Source organism: Hibiscus syriacus, unplaced genomic scaffold (genome assembly GCF_006381635.1).
Source record: "Hibiscus syriacus cultivar Baekdansim isolate YM2019G1 unplaced genomic scaffold, ASM638163v2 tig00110384_pilon, whole genome shotgun sequence".
In the NCBI taxonomy this organism is placed as follows: domain Eukaryota; kingdom Viridiplantae; phylum Streptophyta; class Magnoliopsida; order Malvales; family Malvaceae; genus Hibiscus; species Hibiscus syriacus.
The window spans coordinates 6,129,847-6,142,151 of record NW_024062715.1 but is presented as its reverse complement, the minus strand read 5'-3'; the positions used below and the strand labels follow the sequence as shown (position 1 = coordinate 6,142,151).

General features: G+C 35.3%; 1 protein-coding gene across 2 annotated transcripts; it reads left to right on the top strand.

Annotated features, from left to right (window-relative positions):
* The first annotated feature begins 776 nt into the window (after window positions 1-776).
* Window positions 777-10,723, top strand: LOC120121987 (transcription factor HHO2-like). Of its 2 annotated transcripts, XM_039141249.1 has the most exons (8): window positions 777-789; window positions 6,216-6,222; window positions 8,896-9,027; window positions 9,103-9,392; window positions 9,477-9,783; window positions 9,865-9,941; window positions 10,288-10,518; window positions 10,549-10,722. In XM_039141249.1, the coding sequence occupies exons 3-8, from the start codon at window positions 8,898-8,900 to the stop codon at window positions 10,642-10,644; spliced, it is 1,131 nt and encodes a 376-aa protein (XP_038997180.1). In that variant the 5' UTR covers window positions 777-789; window positions 6,216-6,222; window positions 8,896-8,897; the 3' UTR covers window positions 10,645-10,722. The 2 variants fall into 2 exon arrangements, with proteins under 2 accessions (XP_038997180.1, XP_038997179.1); XM_039141248.1 differs by having other exon boundaries at window positions 10,288-10,723.
* The last annotated feature ends 1,582 nt before the right edge of the window (window positions 10,724-12,305 follow it).

The window sequence follows — 12,305 nt, the reverse complement described above, 5'->3', positions numbered from 1 at the left end:
TTCATCTCATACCAACGACTTAGCCAAGTGTTATACCCCCAAATATCGGCTTTTCTACTTAAATATCACTCAATTTTTTTTAATATTCTCGATGTAACACCTTTTTTTTAATATTTCCCATACTAACACCCAATCGGCTGATGTGGAAGGAAGGTGCGTTCCCGGGAGCGCGCTTTAATGTGATTTTTGCTGACAAGGCGGAAGACTATTCAGAGACGTGTCAGTGATATGGGGCCTACTGGCCCTAAACTGTCCTTAGGTATCATCTTAGAGAGACATCGTACCATGTACTTGGTCCCAATGCCCGCACACCTATGTTCCTCATTAACCTAAGAGAAGGTCGCTTACACCATGGTAGCTCCACATGCTAGCTCAGGGTGAGGGGATGGTGGAGACCCAACACCAGATCACTTCCCCTAAAGAGCTAAATAAATTACCAGCCATGACATCAATACACGTTGGAATGTTTGAACAAAGGCTTCTATGGGTTTCTACTGACTGGGCTGCCACGCGGGAGAAGACACTTTACAGGGGGCATCTTCGTGGGATTCTGGTGTTACGTCGGAATGCTCGTTTTCGGGGGCACGCCTTCCATTAATAGGGCAATTAATTCCCACCCGTTTTTCCACCTAAACTCCTCCTCATTATAAACCCCTTTAACCCCCTTATTCTTCACACCAAATCATTGTTTCTCTCAAATATAACTCAAATCACTCTCTTATTTGAGTTAAAAATTTCTTAATAGTTGGTAAGAAATTTATTTTTAAATTAGTATATTTTCTTTAAAAAGTTGTTATATTCTTTTTATAAAAAATTATTTAAAAATAATGTTATATTTTTATTAAAATAATATTTATATAATCATTATATATTTAAATTTATTAATTAATTATTTGTGCTAATTATATTTGTTTGCCTACAGTTATAATGAAAAGAAAGAAGCTACTGCGATTGAATGCAAATCATATCTCAAGACATTTGAGTGATATGACAATATTTTTTTTTGAAATTTATGTAAATGTTTAATATTTTAATTTAAAAATTTTCATGCATTTATATTAATTTTAATTTTTTGGAATGTTTATTAATTAGGAAAATGATCGTATTTTGGAAACATTTATTCAAAATACGAAGATATCGATACCAACAAGTATTTTGCAGTATTTGTCTACAGCCGAGTTCGGGTATATTGCGAAAGTTGTTGGCGGTTGCAAAATTGAACCACCCTAATTTTCACATTAATTGAGAGGTGGAGACCGGAGACACACACATTTCATCTTCCATTTGGAGAGTGTACAATTACACTGGAGGATGTCTTAATGCATTTGGGGGTCCCCGTTGATGGAAATGTTATGTGCGGTGTGGTCGATGGCGATTGACATTCACTATGCATGGAGTATCTTGGAGCTTCTCCGCCAGATTTCAATGAAGGCAAGATATCTTTATCATGGCTAAAAGCCAATTTTGAAGATTTGAATGAAAATGCTTCTGGTGATGAAGAAAAGGCATGTGCTCTGGAATATATACTACGAATCATTGGAGGAATATTGATGCCCGACAAATATCGCAATCAGGTGCATTATATGTGGTTGCGTCATCTTATTGATTTTGATGAAGCAAAGATACAGTTGGGGCTCCGTATTTTGGCATTTCTCTTTAGAGAAATGCGTCGTGCAACGAATTATAGTAAAACTACTATCGGTGGATGTCTCATGTTTCTCCAATCATGGGTGGTTCCGCATGCCTTTCTTATGCCCGATCGTTAATGAGTCATATGTATTCCCGTTATTATTAAGGTAATTTCAAAACTAAATTTTGATTTAAATATTTTTAATTAAATAATGGCATAATGTTTATATTATATTAAATAGGTGGTCGATGAGAAGAAAGAATCATAGAGATATCCTGAACTACATGATATCCATTTAATTATTGATCAAAAAGTTGGGTCTGAGGTATGTCTTTAAATATGAAGAAATTAATTTAAAATGCTTGATATAATTAGAATATTATATTGATAAAAATTATATATTTATTTTCAGTTTCAGTGGATACCTTATGCGCGCGATGAAATAAAGGATTGCATCCCACCCCACTTGAGTGGGCCATTAGATGTTTGGATGTCAGTTGTGCCTCTGATATGTTATGCTATTGTTGAGTGGCATCCGATTGATCGTGTGCTCCGTTAGTTTTGTTGTACTTAATATATTCCTGAAGCACCTATTAATTTAGACAATATCCATAACATAGACAGACAAGGAAAATAAGATGTCAACTGGGTGGTGAAGCATAGAGACTATATTGCGATTTGGGAGAACCAATATCAACACTTGCCCCCTCGACAGTTTTACGCTGAAACTGGTCAGATGGTTATGGATTACTATCTACAGTGGTTCAATGAAAACGGGAAGCCATTCATACTTTTGGATGAAGTACAAGGGGTGAGAATTTATAGCCGCCGAAATAGACGTCTACTGTTATAATATCATCGTCTCCCGACTCATGGACAAAGAGCACCCGTTATCGGTTCGACATCAGTCGTACCATCAGAACCATCACATCATCTCCACCGATTATCAGCCCATAGGGTGCATACTCATCCCACCAGTTTAGATGTAACATCTGCATGGGTATATGCCCAGCCCAACAATTCATATGCCACCACCGCAGGCTTACATTCCTAGCCCACATGGGTAAATACCCAGCCCACAAGGTTACATTCTTAGCCCGCAAGATTTTACTGGTGGTTCTCCTCCTCCACAAACACCTCCACCTCTATATAGATCACAAACTTCAATGTCAATATTTTCACAATTTTCTGTGAGCGGTGGGATAGTTAGTAATACTCCTCCAGGGTTGTTATTTTATACAGACTCTTCATCGTTATCCATGTCAAATGAACAAAATGTCGATGATGATAATGATAGTGAAGATGAGGAGAATGAAGAGGAAGATATATGAAGAAGTCCTCAGCGAAATAGACAACCACCACCATGTGTAATTCATTCGAGAAGACGACATCGTTGATCCATTGAAAGATAATATTAATAGTTGTATTTCAAATTTTTATGTAATTTTATAATTTTTTAAATGCTTAATGTTTGTTAAATGTTTTTAAAATTCAAATTCAAATTTAACTTGAAATGTTTAGATTATGTAATATTTTTTAAATGATTAATGTTTGTTAAATGTTTTTAAAATGAAAATTCAAATTCAACTTAATATTCTAATTAAAATTTAAAATTGTATTCAAAATTCAAAGTCAATTTCATATTCCAATTAAAGTTCACAAATGAAAGTGATATTACAATTGAAACTTAAATTACATTGCTTTCTAAAAATTATTTCAAAAATATTTCCACAATAAGACTCAATTTTGCAGTACAATGAGGAGTAAATTTCACTTTTAACTTTTAAATAATAATTAATATATTCGAAAGAATAATTAATATATTCAAATGACTGATTTATATTTGAATGACTAAATCAAATATAAGCTTAAAATTTGTACAAACTTTTCAAACAATTTTTGGTATATCAAAATATCAAAGTGTTTTCAACAGCTTCTAATCCCATCAAACATAATAGGTGTTGACGTGAATAGTGCCTCGCCGGGGGACATCACACATAATAGGGAAATTATAACCTATTCTCTGACAAAAAGGAAAGGTGTATCCCACAAAAAACGCTTTCACTACATTGTTGCGTCCCATCAAACATAATAGGTGTTGACGTGAATAGTGCACCACTGGGGGACAATAAATAGGGCAATTATAACCTGATAAATTACAGATAATCTTTGACAAAAAGGGAAGATACATCCCACAAGAAGTGCTTTCTGCATTTTAAGAGAATCTCTTGCATGACACATTGTCGCGTCCCATCAAACATAATAGGTGTTGACGTGAATAGTGCCCCGTTCGGGGACATCACACATTGTAGGGTAATTATAACCTATTTTCTGACAAAGAGGAAAGACGCATCCCAAAAAAAGTGCTTTCACGTGAATAGTGCCACGGATATGAACATTATTAAATGCAACATATTCTAAAATTTCAAAACACACAACTGCTCTCAACCTTTCAATCTCTCATACTCTAAAATTCTCAAACTTTCAAACCTATATTCTCTGAAAATAGTCATCTTTCTGCTGTTGTTTACTATGATGGAGAAATTCGAGAATATGAAGAGGGGGTTGTTTTTGAATCAGATCGTTATATCTCCTTAACCATGAAGAGAAACATCATTCTTGAGGAGTTAATCACAAAAATTTTGTTAAAAATTCGTGTTGCAGGTATGAGAAAACTATATTCACTTCAGTATAGATTTTCCACTGAACTTTTTCCAGTCACATATACATCATTTTAGCTTTTCAACGATGATGGTATTACTATGATGGTTGATGCTCATATGGAAAATCTTTTATTGAAATGTATACCACTTTTATTGAGGTTCGTACTTTTCGTGGTCTGTAATATTCCTATCACTATGTCTTGGCGTATCAAGCTGATCAAGTTAATACCCTGACTCAACTGATCTGTAATGATTTCACATCATTAATGGCAAATCCAACGCCAGCTGCTATTCCATCAAGTTCAATAGGAAGGCATTCATCATCAACTGCTTATAATCTCAACTCACGTGGCTTCACCAATAATCTTTATGACAACATCTCTTCTACTTCAAGGGGTAGACATTCATCTGCCACCATTTTCGACTTGAACATGGAAATACAATCAACACAGCAGTCTGTTCACAACTCATATGGTATAATGGCTTTAAGTTCAAGGGGAGGACATGCAAGTGGCAACTTCTTTGACCTCAACATTGGATTATCCGAGGAACCCTTATCTCCACAAAAAAACTCTTCGTGAGCCAGGTGTAGATGGTACTGAAATGAGATTATTCGTTGAACCTGACTCATCACAATTTAAAGTACATTATGATGATGATGCGGATGAAGTTCCCATAAATACATCACTAATCGAACTTCCTGCACATATGTATGAGGCTGACTATGATGCAATGTACGGGCCTAAATTTTCAGATTCCCTAATGTTTGCAACTATAGATTTCACTTTAGTCAATGATGATGACTTATATAGTGGAATGGAGTTCTCATTGAAAGAGGAAACAATGATGGAAATTAAGAATTACAATATTCGTAACTCATATCACTCCCGAGTTGATCGATCTATCACGAAGAAATATGTTTGCTACTGTGTCCAATGTGATAACGAATGTAAGTGGATGATTTGTGTATCAAAGAGGAAGAGGAAGAACAACTTATGGGAACTAACAAGATACAACAATCCTCATACATGTTGTGCAAGAGGTAGCAAACATGACCATTCTAAGTTGGACTCGAATATTATTTGCCACGCTATCATGCCCATTGTTAAGCAAAACTCTCATATAACTGTTGCAGTGTTGATTTTCCTACACAATCACAATATATGTACACTGTCTCCTACAAAAAAGCTTGGACGGAAAAACATAATGTCACTGTCAAACTTCATGGCGAATGGATTCCTCTTACAACGAGCTGCCCAGTTGGTTTCAAGTTATGCAAAGACTTAATCCTAGGACAATTGTTGAGTTCAAAACTCAACATCATTACGTGAATGATAGAGTGGTTAGCGATCGATGCCAATTCTACCGTGTATTTTGGACTTACCCTTAGTGTATTAATGTAGTGAAATATTGTAAACCAGTTGTCTAAATTAATGAAACTTTCTTGTATGGGAAATACAAGCAAGTTTTATTATTGGTTGTGGTCCAAGATGATAACCGCAATATTCTTCCTATTACGTTTGCCCTCGTTGAAGGAGAAGACATTGAGTCTTGGGCTTTTTTTTCCTAAAAAATTTACGTTTACATGTTATGACAATGGAACACTTATGCATCATTTCAGACCGATGAGCCAGGATCAAAGCAACAATGGACTCTTTGGTCCAATGTGGAAACCCCACATGTTCAACATCGTTATTGTGTCCGTCATATTTATGCAAACTATATTGGAAAATACAAGGAGAATGATGAACGTTTGTTAGTTGTACGCATGGTATGTTACTTTTTTCCATTTTTTTCAATCATTTTTAATATTACTTATTTATACTTCATATTAACTATTACATATTTCTTATGGCTTAGGTTACGAACTCTTACCTCAAAGGTTTGAGTCTATGCTACAAGAATTGTTTGGCAAAAATAAGAAGGGGTGCGAATACATTATGGACATCAACAAAGAAATGTGGACAAATGCTTATGACGGGGGTATCACTATGGTCATATGACAACCAACTTGGCTGAAGCAATTAATTCAACCTTAAAGGGGGCGCTTCATTTACCAATTACGGCGTTGGTCAAAACGACTTATTTTTGTCTGGGTCAACTATTTGCAAAGCTCGGGGGACAAGCTCTTACTTGGATGCAGAACGACTATATTTATCACCCAAGACTAATAGTTGATTTACAGAAAAAGTGAAATCATCAAATGGGATGTTGGTTATGAATTTTTCTCGTACCCATAAATTATTTCGTGTTACTGAAATGCCACGTCCTCTTCAAGGGATTGAAGCTAACTCTTTCAGAGTTAATTTGCAAGAGAGGTGGTGTAATTGTGGTTTCTTTCAAGCACTCAAATATCCATGCTTTCATGTCATAGCAGCTTGCTCACATTCTCATTTGGGCTACAAAAGTTATGTTGATCCTGTATACCAACTTTCACAAGTTTTCAAGGTATATGAATTTGAGTTCCCCCATAGGTAACGAAAAATACCCATATGAGATTCAAACTTGGCTTACAATTGTATCAGATCCATTGCTATTGAGGGACTCAGGTCGTCCAAAATCCCCTTGAATTCATTGTGATATGGATATTCAAGAGAGGCCAACAAAACAAAAAGATATGGGCATTGCAGAAACATCGGCCACAATAGGAAAAAATGTCCAAATCTTTTATTATCACTTAACTGTTAACCCTTACTTATGTAATTGTATTTTCTATTTCAATGTATGTCTTTGTTTCTAATATTTCAATGTAATTGTATTTTCTACAATTTCCCAATGTATGTGTATTTTCTACATAAATTTCCCACTTACCTCTTACTTCATATGATTGACATTTTCATTTTAATCGAACCTTACCCTAAACCACTTTAACCTACACAACCCTTGACCACTTTCACATTAAAAACCCTAAATCACTTTAACCTACAAATCCTTCTCCATTTTCACTTTAACGAACTCTATACCACTTTAACCTAAAATCATTCCAACCTAAATAAAAAATTAAAAAATACCTTTGACAATTCTTAGATCATAAACGAAACCCTTTACTTAATAAATTATCAAATTCTAATAGCCCTAAACCCTATCATATTCAACCCTAAATCAAAACCCTAATTCAAAACCAAATGAAAAGTATGTTCCCCCAAAATAGCTTTCGGAAGGCGCCCCCTTGAAACGCTCTTTCCAACGTGGCGCCACAACAGCCAAAAGACACTCCCCTTGAAACGCACCTTCCTTCCACATCAACAAATCCCGCGAAGGCGCCCCCCGTAAACACACCTTCGCTTCCTATCAGCTGAATGGGTGCTAGTTTGAAAAATATTAAAAAAAGAGTGTTAAAACGGAATATTAGATATTTAGGGTGATATTTATGTAGAAAAGCCCCAAATATCACAACCATCGCATAAATACTTTACACCCAATCTCATTTCCAAAACAAACACCATTTTCATTGTTATTTCTATTCCAAGGATATTCGCATAAAATATATATATTCATTTTCACTTCTCCCAAACCCAAAAAGCCGACCGGATATTCCATCACCAAGTAGGACAACCAAACACACTATAAATATGATTTGGCCTACGTGGCAACCATTCCACTCGTATACCACACCTATCCCTCCTACAAAAAGTATAAATTAACCTTTAGTCTGGTCCTTCAACTTTTTATCCATGCTAATCTTTAAATTTGCAGTTTTAAACACTTGATAATGTGGACAAACATATAAAAATTTCAAAGTAAATACAATTAATAAAATAAATAACTAATAAAATAAATAAAACCTTTAAGATAGACAAGATAATGTGAACATTTATCCTTAATTTAAACGTGGATCCTATATTATGCTTATCCATGGTACTATACAATTACACAATCTTAGAATTTCATATTATCAGAAGGACTGAAATAAATAAATTTAAGAATAAATATAAACAAGAAATCATAGATAAAGTTAGAAAATTTACAAATTTAGGGACTAAAAAATATTCATCCCAAAGAAGAAGGACAAGTCACTGATCTGATCTAAAAAAAATGGAGGGGTAAAGTTTGGGGAAGTAGAGGTGACGTCATCGCCAGCCCTATCCAGAAACGACGAAAACCGAATCACGCATTGGAATATTCAACTCTCTCTATCTCTTCCCTCCTTTCCCTCTCTTATTCCCCCCTTCATATATCACTAACTACAGACTCTCTCTCTCTCTCTAACCCCCCCCAAAAAAAATGAAAGATTCATTTTGTTTTTGTTACGCGACGCCCCGACTTTGGTTTTCCCCCTTGTTGTGTTCCAATTTATCGCTTAATTTCCTTTGGAGTCGTGATCCATAAATATAAGCCTTTGATTTGTTATGTGTTTTTTTTTCTTGGTACCCAAGTTTATTCTCTTCCTGATTCTGTTTAGATCCCTTTCCTTTATTTGTTTATCTTTTCCGTAACTGCTCATCTTTGCATCTCTCTCACCTTCTTCGGATCTATCTATGCTATTTGGTCTGAAATCCGCCCATAAATTCATCTTCCCCACTGTTTCTGTAACCTGGGTGTCGAAAAACGAGCCAGAAGAAAAAAATTTAAGAGAAAAAGATTGAAACTTTATTGTTTTTCAAATGATAGAGATGGATTCCGCTCAAAAAATGCGCAGATGCCATGAATATGTCGAAGCTTTAGAAGAAGAACGACGTAAAATTCAAGTCTTTCAACGCGAACTTCCTTTGTGTTTGGAGCTTGTTACCCAAGGTTTGTCTTTAATTTGTTTTGTTCTCCGTTTCAATTGTTTTTTTTGGTGCTGAAATTTGTTTGGTTTTCTAATAGCCATTGAGACATGCAAGAGAGAGATATCTGGTGGTTCGACCACGACTGATTACATGCAAGGGCATTCGGATTGTTCGGAGCAGACAACTAGTGACGTTCCGGTTTTGGAAGAATTTATTCCGATTAAGAAAGGCTCTGATTGCTACGAGGAATACGATGAACAAGAATCGCATAAATCAAAAGAAGAGAATGTCCCTGCTGCCGTTGATCACACGAGGAAATCCGATTGGCTTAGATCCGTTCAGCTGTGGAATAACAACAATCAATCCCCAGATCTACCCTCGAATGAGGTACCCTTTTCTTACTTTTATACATCTCCAACCAAAGGGAAAAAAAGATTTAACAATTTTTGGGATTTTTTCTCCTTTTTCTAGGATGCTGGTAATAATGGAAGCGCAGTGGAAGTGAAGAAACACGGTGGAGCATTCCAACCGTTCCAGAGAGAGAAAACTGCAGAAAGAAGTGTTCAATCATCTGTGGTAGCAAAAAACAATGCCTCAGCTACAAGTACTTCAACAACAGAAAGTGGAAGTAGAGGTGGTGGAGGAGAAGCCACTAATGGAAACTCTAGTAAAAAAGATGAAAAGGAAGGTCAGCCTTCGAGAAAGCCAAGACGGTGTTGGTCGCCGGAGTTGCATCGGCGCTTCTTGCATGCTCTCCAGCAACTCGGCGGTTCACACGGTGAGTTTTCATTATTTCGTTGTAATTTAATTAGTTTCGATTATGTTGAGGCCACGATTATAAATGGTTTTTGTTTTGCAGTTGCCACCCCAAAGCAGATTAGGGAGCTGATGAAGGTTGATGGACTTACAAATGATGAAGTTAAGAGCCATTTACAGGTGATTATTTAGAAAGACTTTCAATCATTTCACTATAACTATATAAACAACCCTGTAGAGTCATGATTGAACCCAAAATCTGTAGAGATAACAATTATCTTTTTTAATCACTGAGTTTGCTTGGTTTGTACTTCTGTTTTGGCAAATTGATATGATCTTTCGGAAAATACTGCAATTAAACCAGTGTGTTTCCACTATATTTGGCAATGTTGATCTAGTTTTCAATAGATTTTAGGTGTAAATTCGGTATGAAATTGTTGGATAATCTCTAATCTATCTGTAGAACTATACTTCTTAAACCTGCATAGCCTAAACCTTTCATTTCATGTGTTTTTATCTGTTTCAGAAATACAGATTGCACACAAGGAGACCGAGTCAATCCGTTCGACGCAACGCCAATCTGCAAGCACCTCAGTTAGTGGTAGTCGGAGGCATATGGATCCCTCCACCAGAATATGGCACAATGACTTCAACAGCGACGACGACATCGACAAAAACCGCCACTGTGACGCCAACCAGTGCAATCTACACCCCGATAGCCACTCCGTTGCCCGCACTTGCTCAACCATTAGGAACAACGGTGCAAAGACCGCTAGCATCATATTCTGAAGAAAGGGGTAGCCATAGGGAAGGGGGAGTTCATTCAAGTTCACCTTCAACGTCTTCATCTACCCACACTGCCACTGATTCACCAGCGCTTTAGGTCTCATGACATTGAGGATATGGTGTACAAATTTTTGTAAGAAAAACCTACTGGGTAGGCAGTTCTATATATGATATATATAGAGACAACAATCATGATTTCTTTCTTGTGTTTCCCCCCCCCCCTTAATTCTTTTGCTACATTAATCTCCTGTTGTTTTTGAGTGTTAACATGGATAGTGACAGACAGTGAATAAATCCATACTTGTGAAACGAATAAATTTGGAATGTTTGGAACTTATACTCCAATGCCCTATCATTGATTTTCATTTCATTGCCTGCTTAATCTGGATGGTTCCAGTGGAGAAATCTTATCCAAAATTGTTGCAGACAACCCCCAGTGTTTGTTAAGTAGGAAAAAGGAAGGTCAATTTGTAGTTGGAAAGCATTATGCTGTGGGCACCAGCTTAACTTGGTGAAGAAGGAATCTTATTTATCACTACAACTTTTTCAAACAGAAAAACGCTATAACAATGATCCACCGAAAAGAAATACAAGAAAGTAGACCGACTGACAAATCTTGTAATTCAAGAAAATAAGGGACTAGGTATTCAAATCTATTTTAGCGTAAAACACTATTGTTTTTTGTCACTGAAAAACGTCATATAGGGTTTCATTTTCATGTCAAATATTAACTAAACAATTATCATCTCTTGTTAAAAAAAATTAAGGTTCAAGTGTCTTTGAATTCATCAAACTTAACGTTTAACATGCATCGTGATGTGATTTTATGGTGAGATAAGAAGATGGCATCATGGTTTACTGTTCTGCTTATTAAGAAAAAAAGTGAAATTTAATTTAATATATTAAAAAAATGAAAAAATAAAAAATTTTGGACCTCTCATTTGGTTTGGATAGGGACAAAGAGAAGAGATAACGAAGAATACATAGTTAAGATCAATATTTAATATAAGATCAAAACTAACTAATTATCTTCGTGAGGAAGTTATCAGAGAACGTCGAGTTGTTGTAGAATGGACCCTATTTAGTTATGGCATAAATAATCAGCTGTAAAGGCAGCCCCCTCCATCAGTGAAATTTAATTATTGTGGTTGTAGTAGCAGAACAACATTATGGTAAGGATTAGTGGCGTAATTATGGTGGTTTTTTGCATGGCTGTGCCGGTGGGTTATCCGATCTGATTTGGTTGTCTTAATAAATTCTAGAATCTAACTCCGACGATGCTCATTGACTCCAAATCCACGTTCGGATTTGTTTCGGATTGAAAGCAAGACTGGTTGTGGAGTATTGGGAGGGCCCCACTCCATTCTTTGTATCCAATTACCATCTAATTGTCCAAGTATATTCTGTACTTGTTGATCTTATCTTTTCATTGTTACAGCCAGGAAAGAGATGTTTAAATAATATAATTAAGAAAATATATTATCTAAAATGTTAATATTTTTTAATATTTTTAGTAAATTATTATTTAAAATATTATTTTTCTATCAAAATATTAATATTAAGAATTACCTAAAATATTATTTTTCTATCGAAAATTAAGTAGCGAAATTAATATTTTTGGTAAAAATAATATTTTAGATAATGTTTTACAAAAACTATTAAAAAAATATTAACACTTTTAGTAGGATTTTTTAACTATATATTAAATTATATCAACAGAATTACCATGTTTTATAAAACTATTAAAAAACTATTAAC

What these genes read in the sequence shown, in the direction of transcription:
- LOC120121987 (XM_039141248.1), top strand. Translation starts at nt 8,898, where the DNA reads ATGATAGAGATGGATTCCGCTCAAAAAATGCGCAGATGCCATGAATAT. An exon ending in TTTGGAGCTTGTTACCCAAG is followed by an intron (nt 9,028 to 9,102) that starts GTTTGTCTTTAA and finishes GTTTTCTAATAG; the next exon opens with CCATTGAGACATGCAAGAGA. An exon ending in CAGATCTACCCTCGAATGAG is followed by an intron (nt 9,393 to 9,476) that starts GTACCCTTTTCT and finishes TCCTTTTTCTAG; the next exon opens with GATGCTGGTAATAATGGAAG.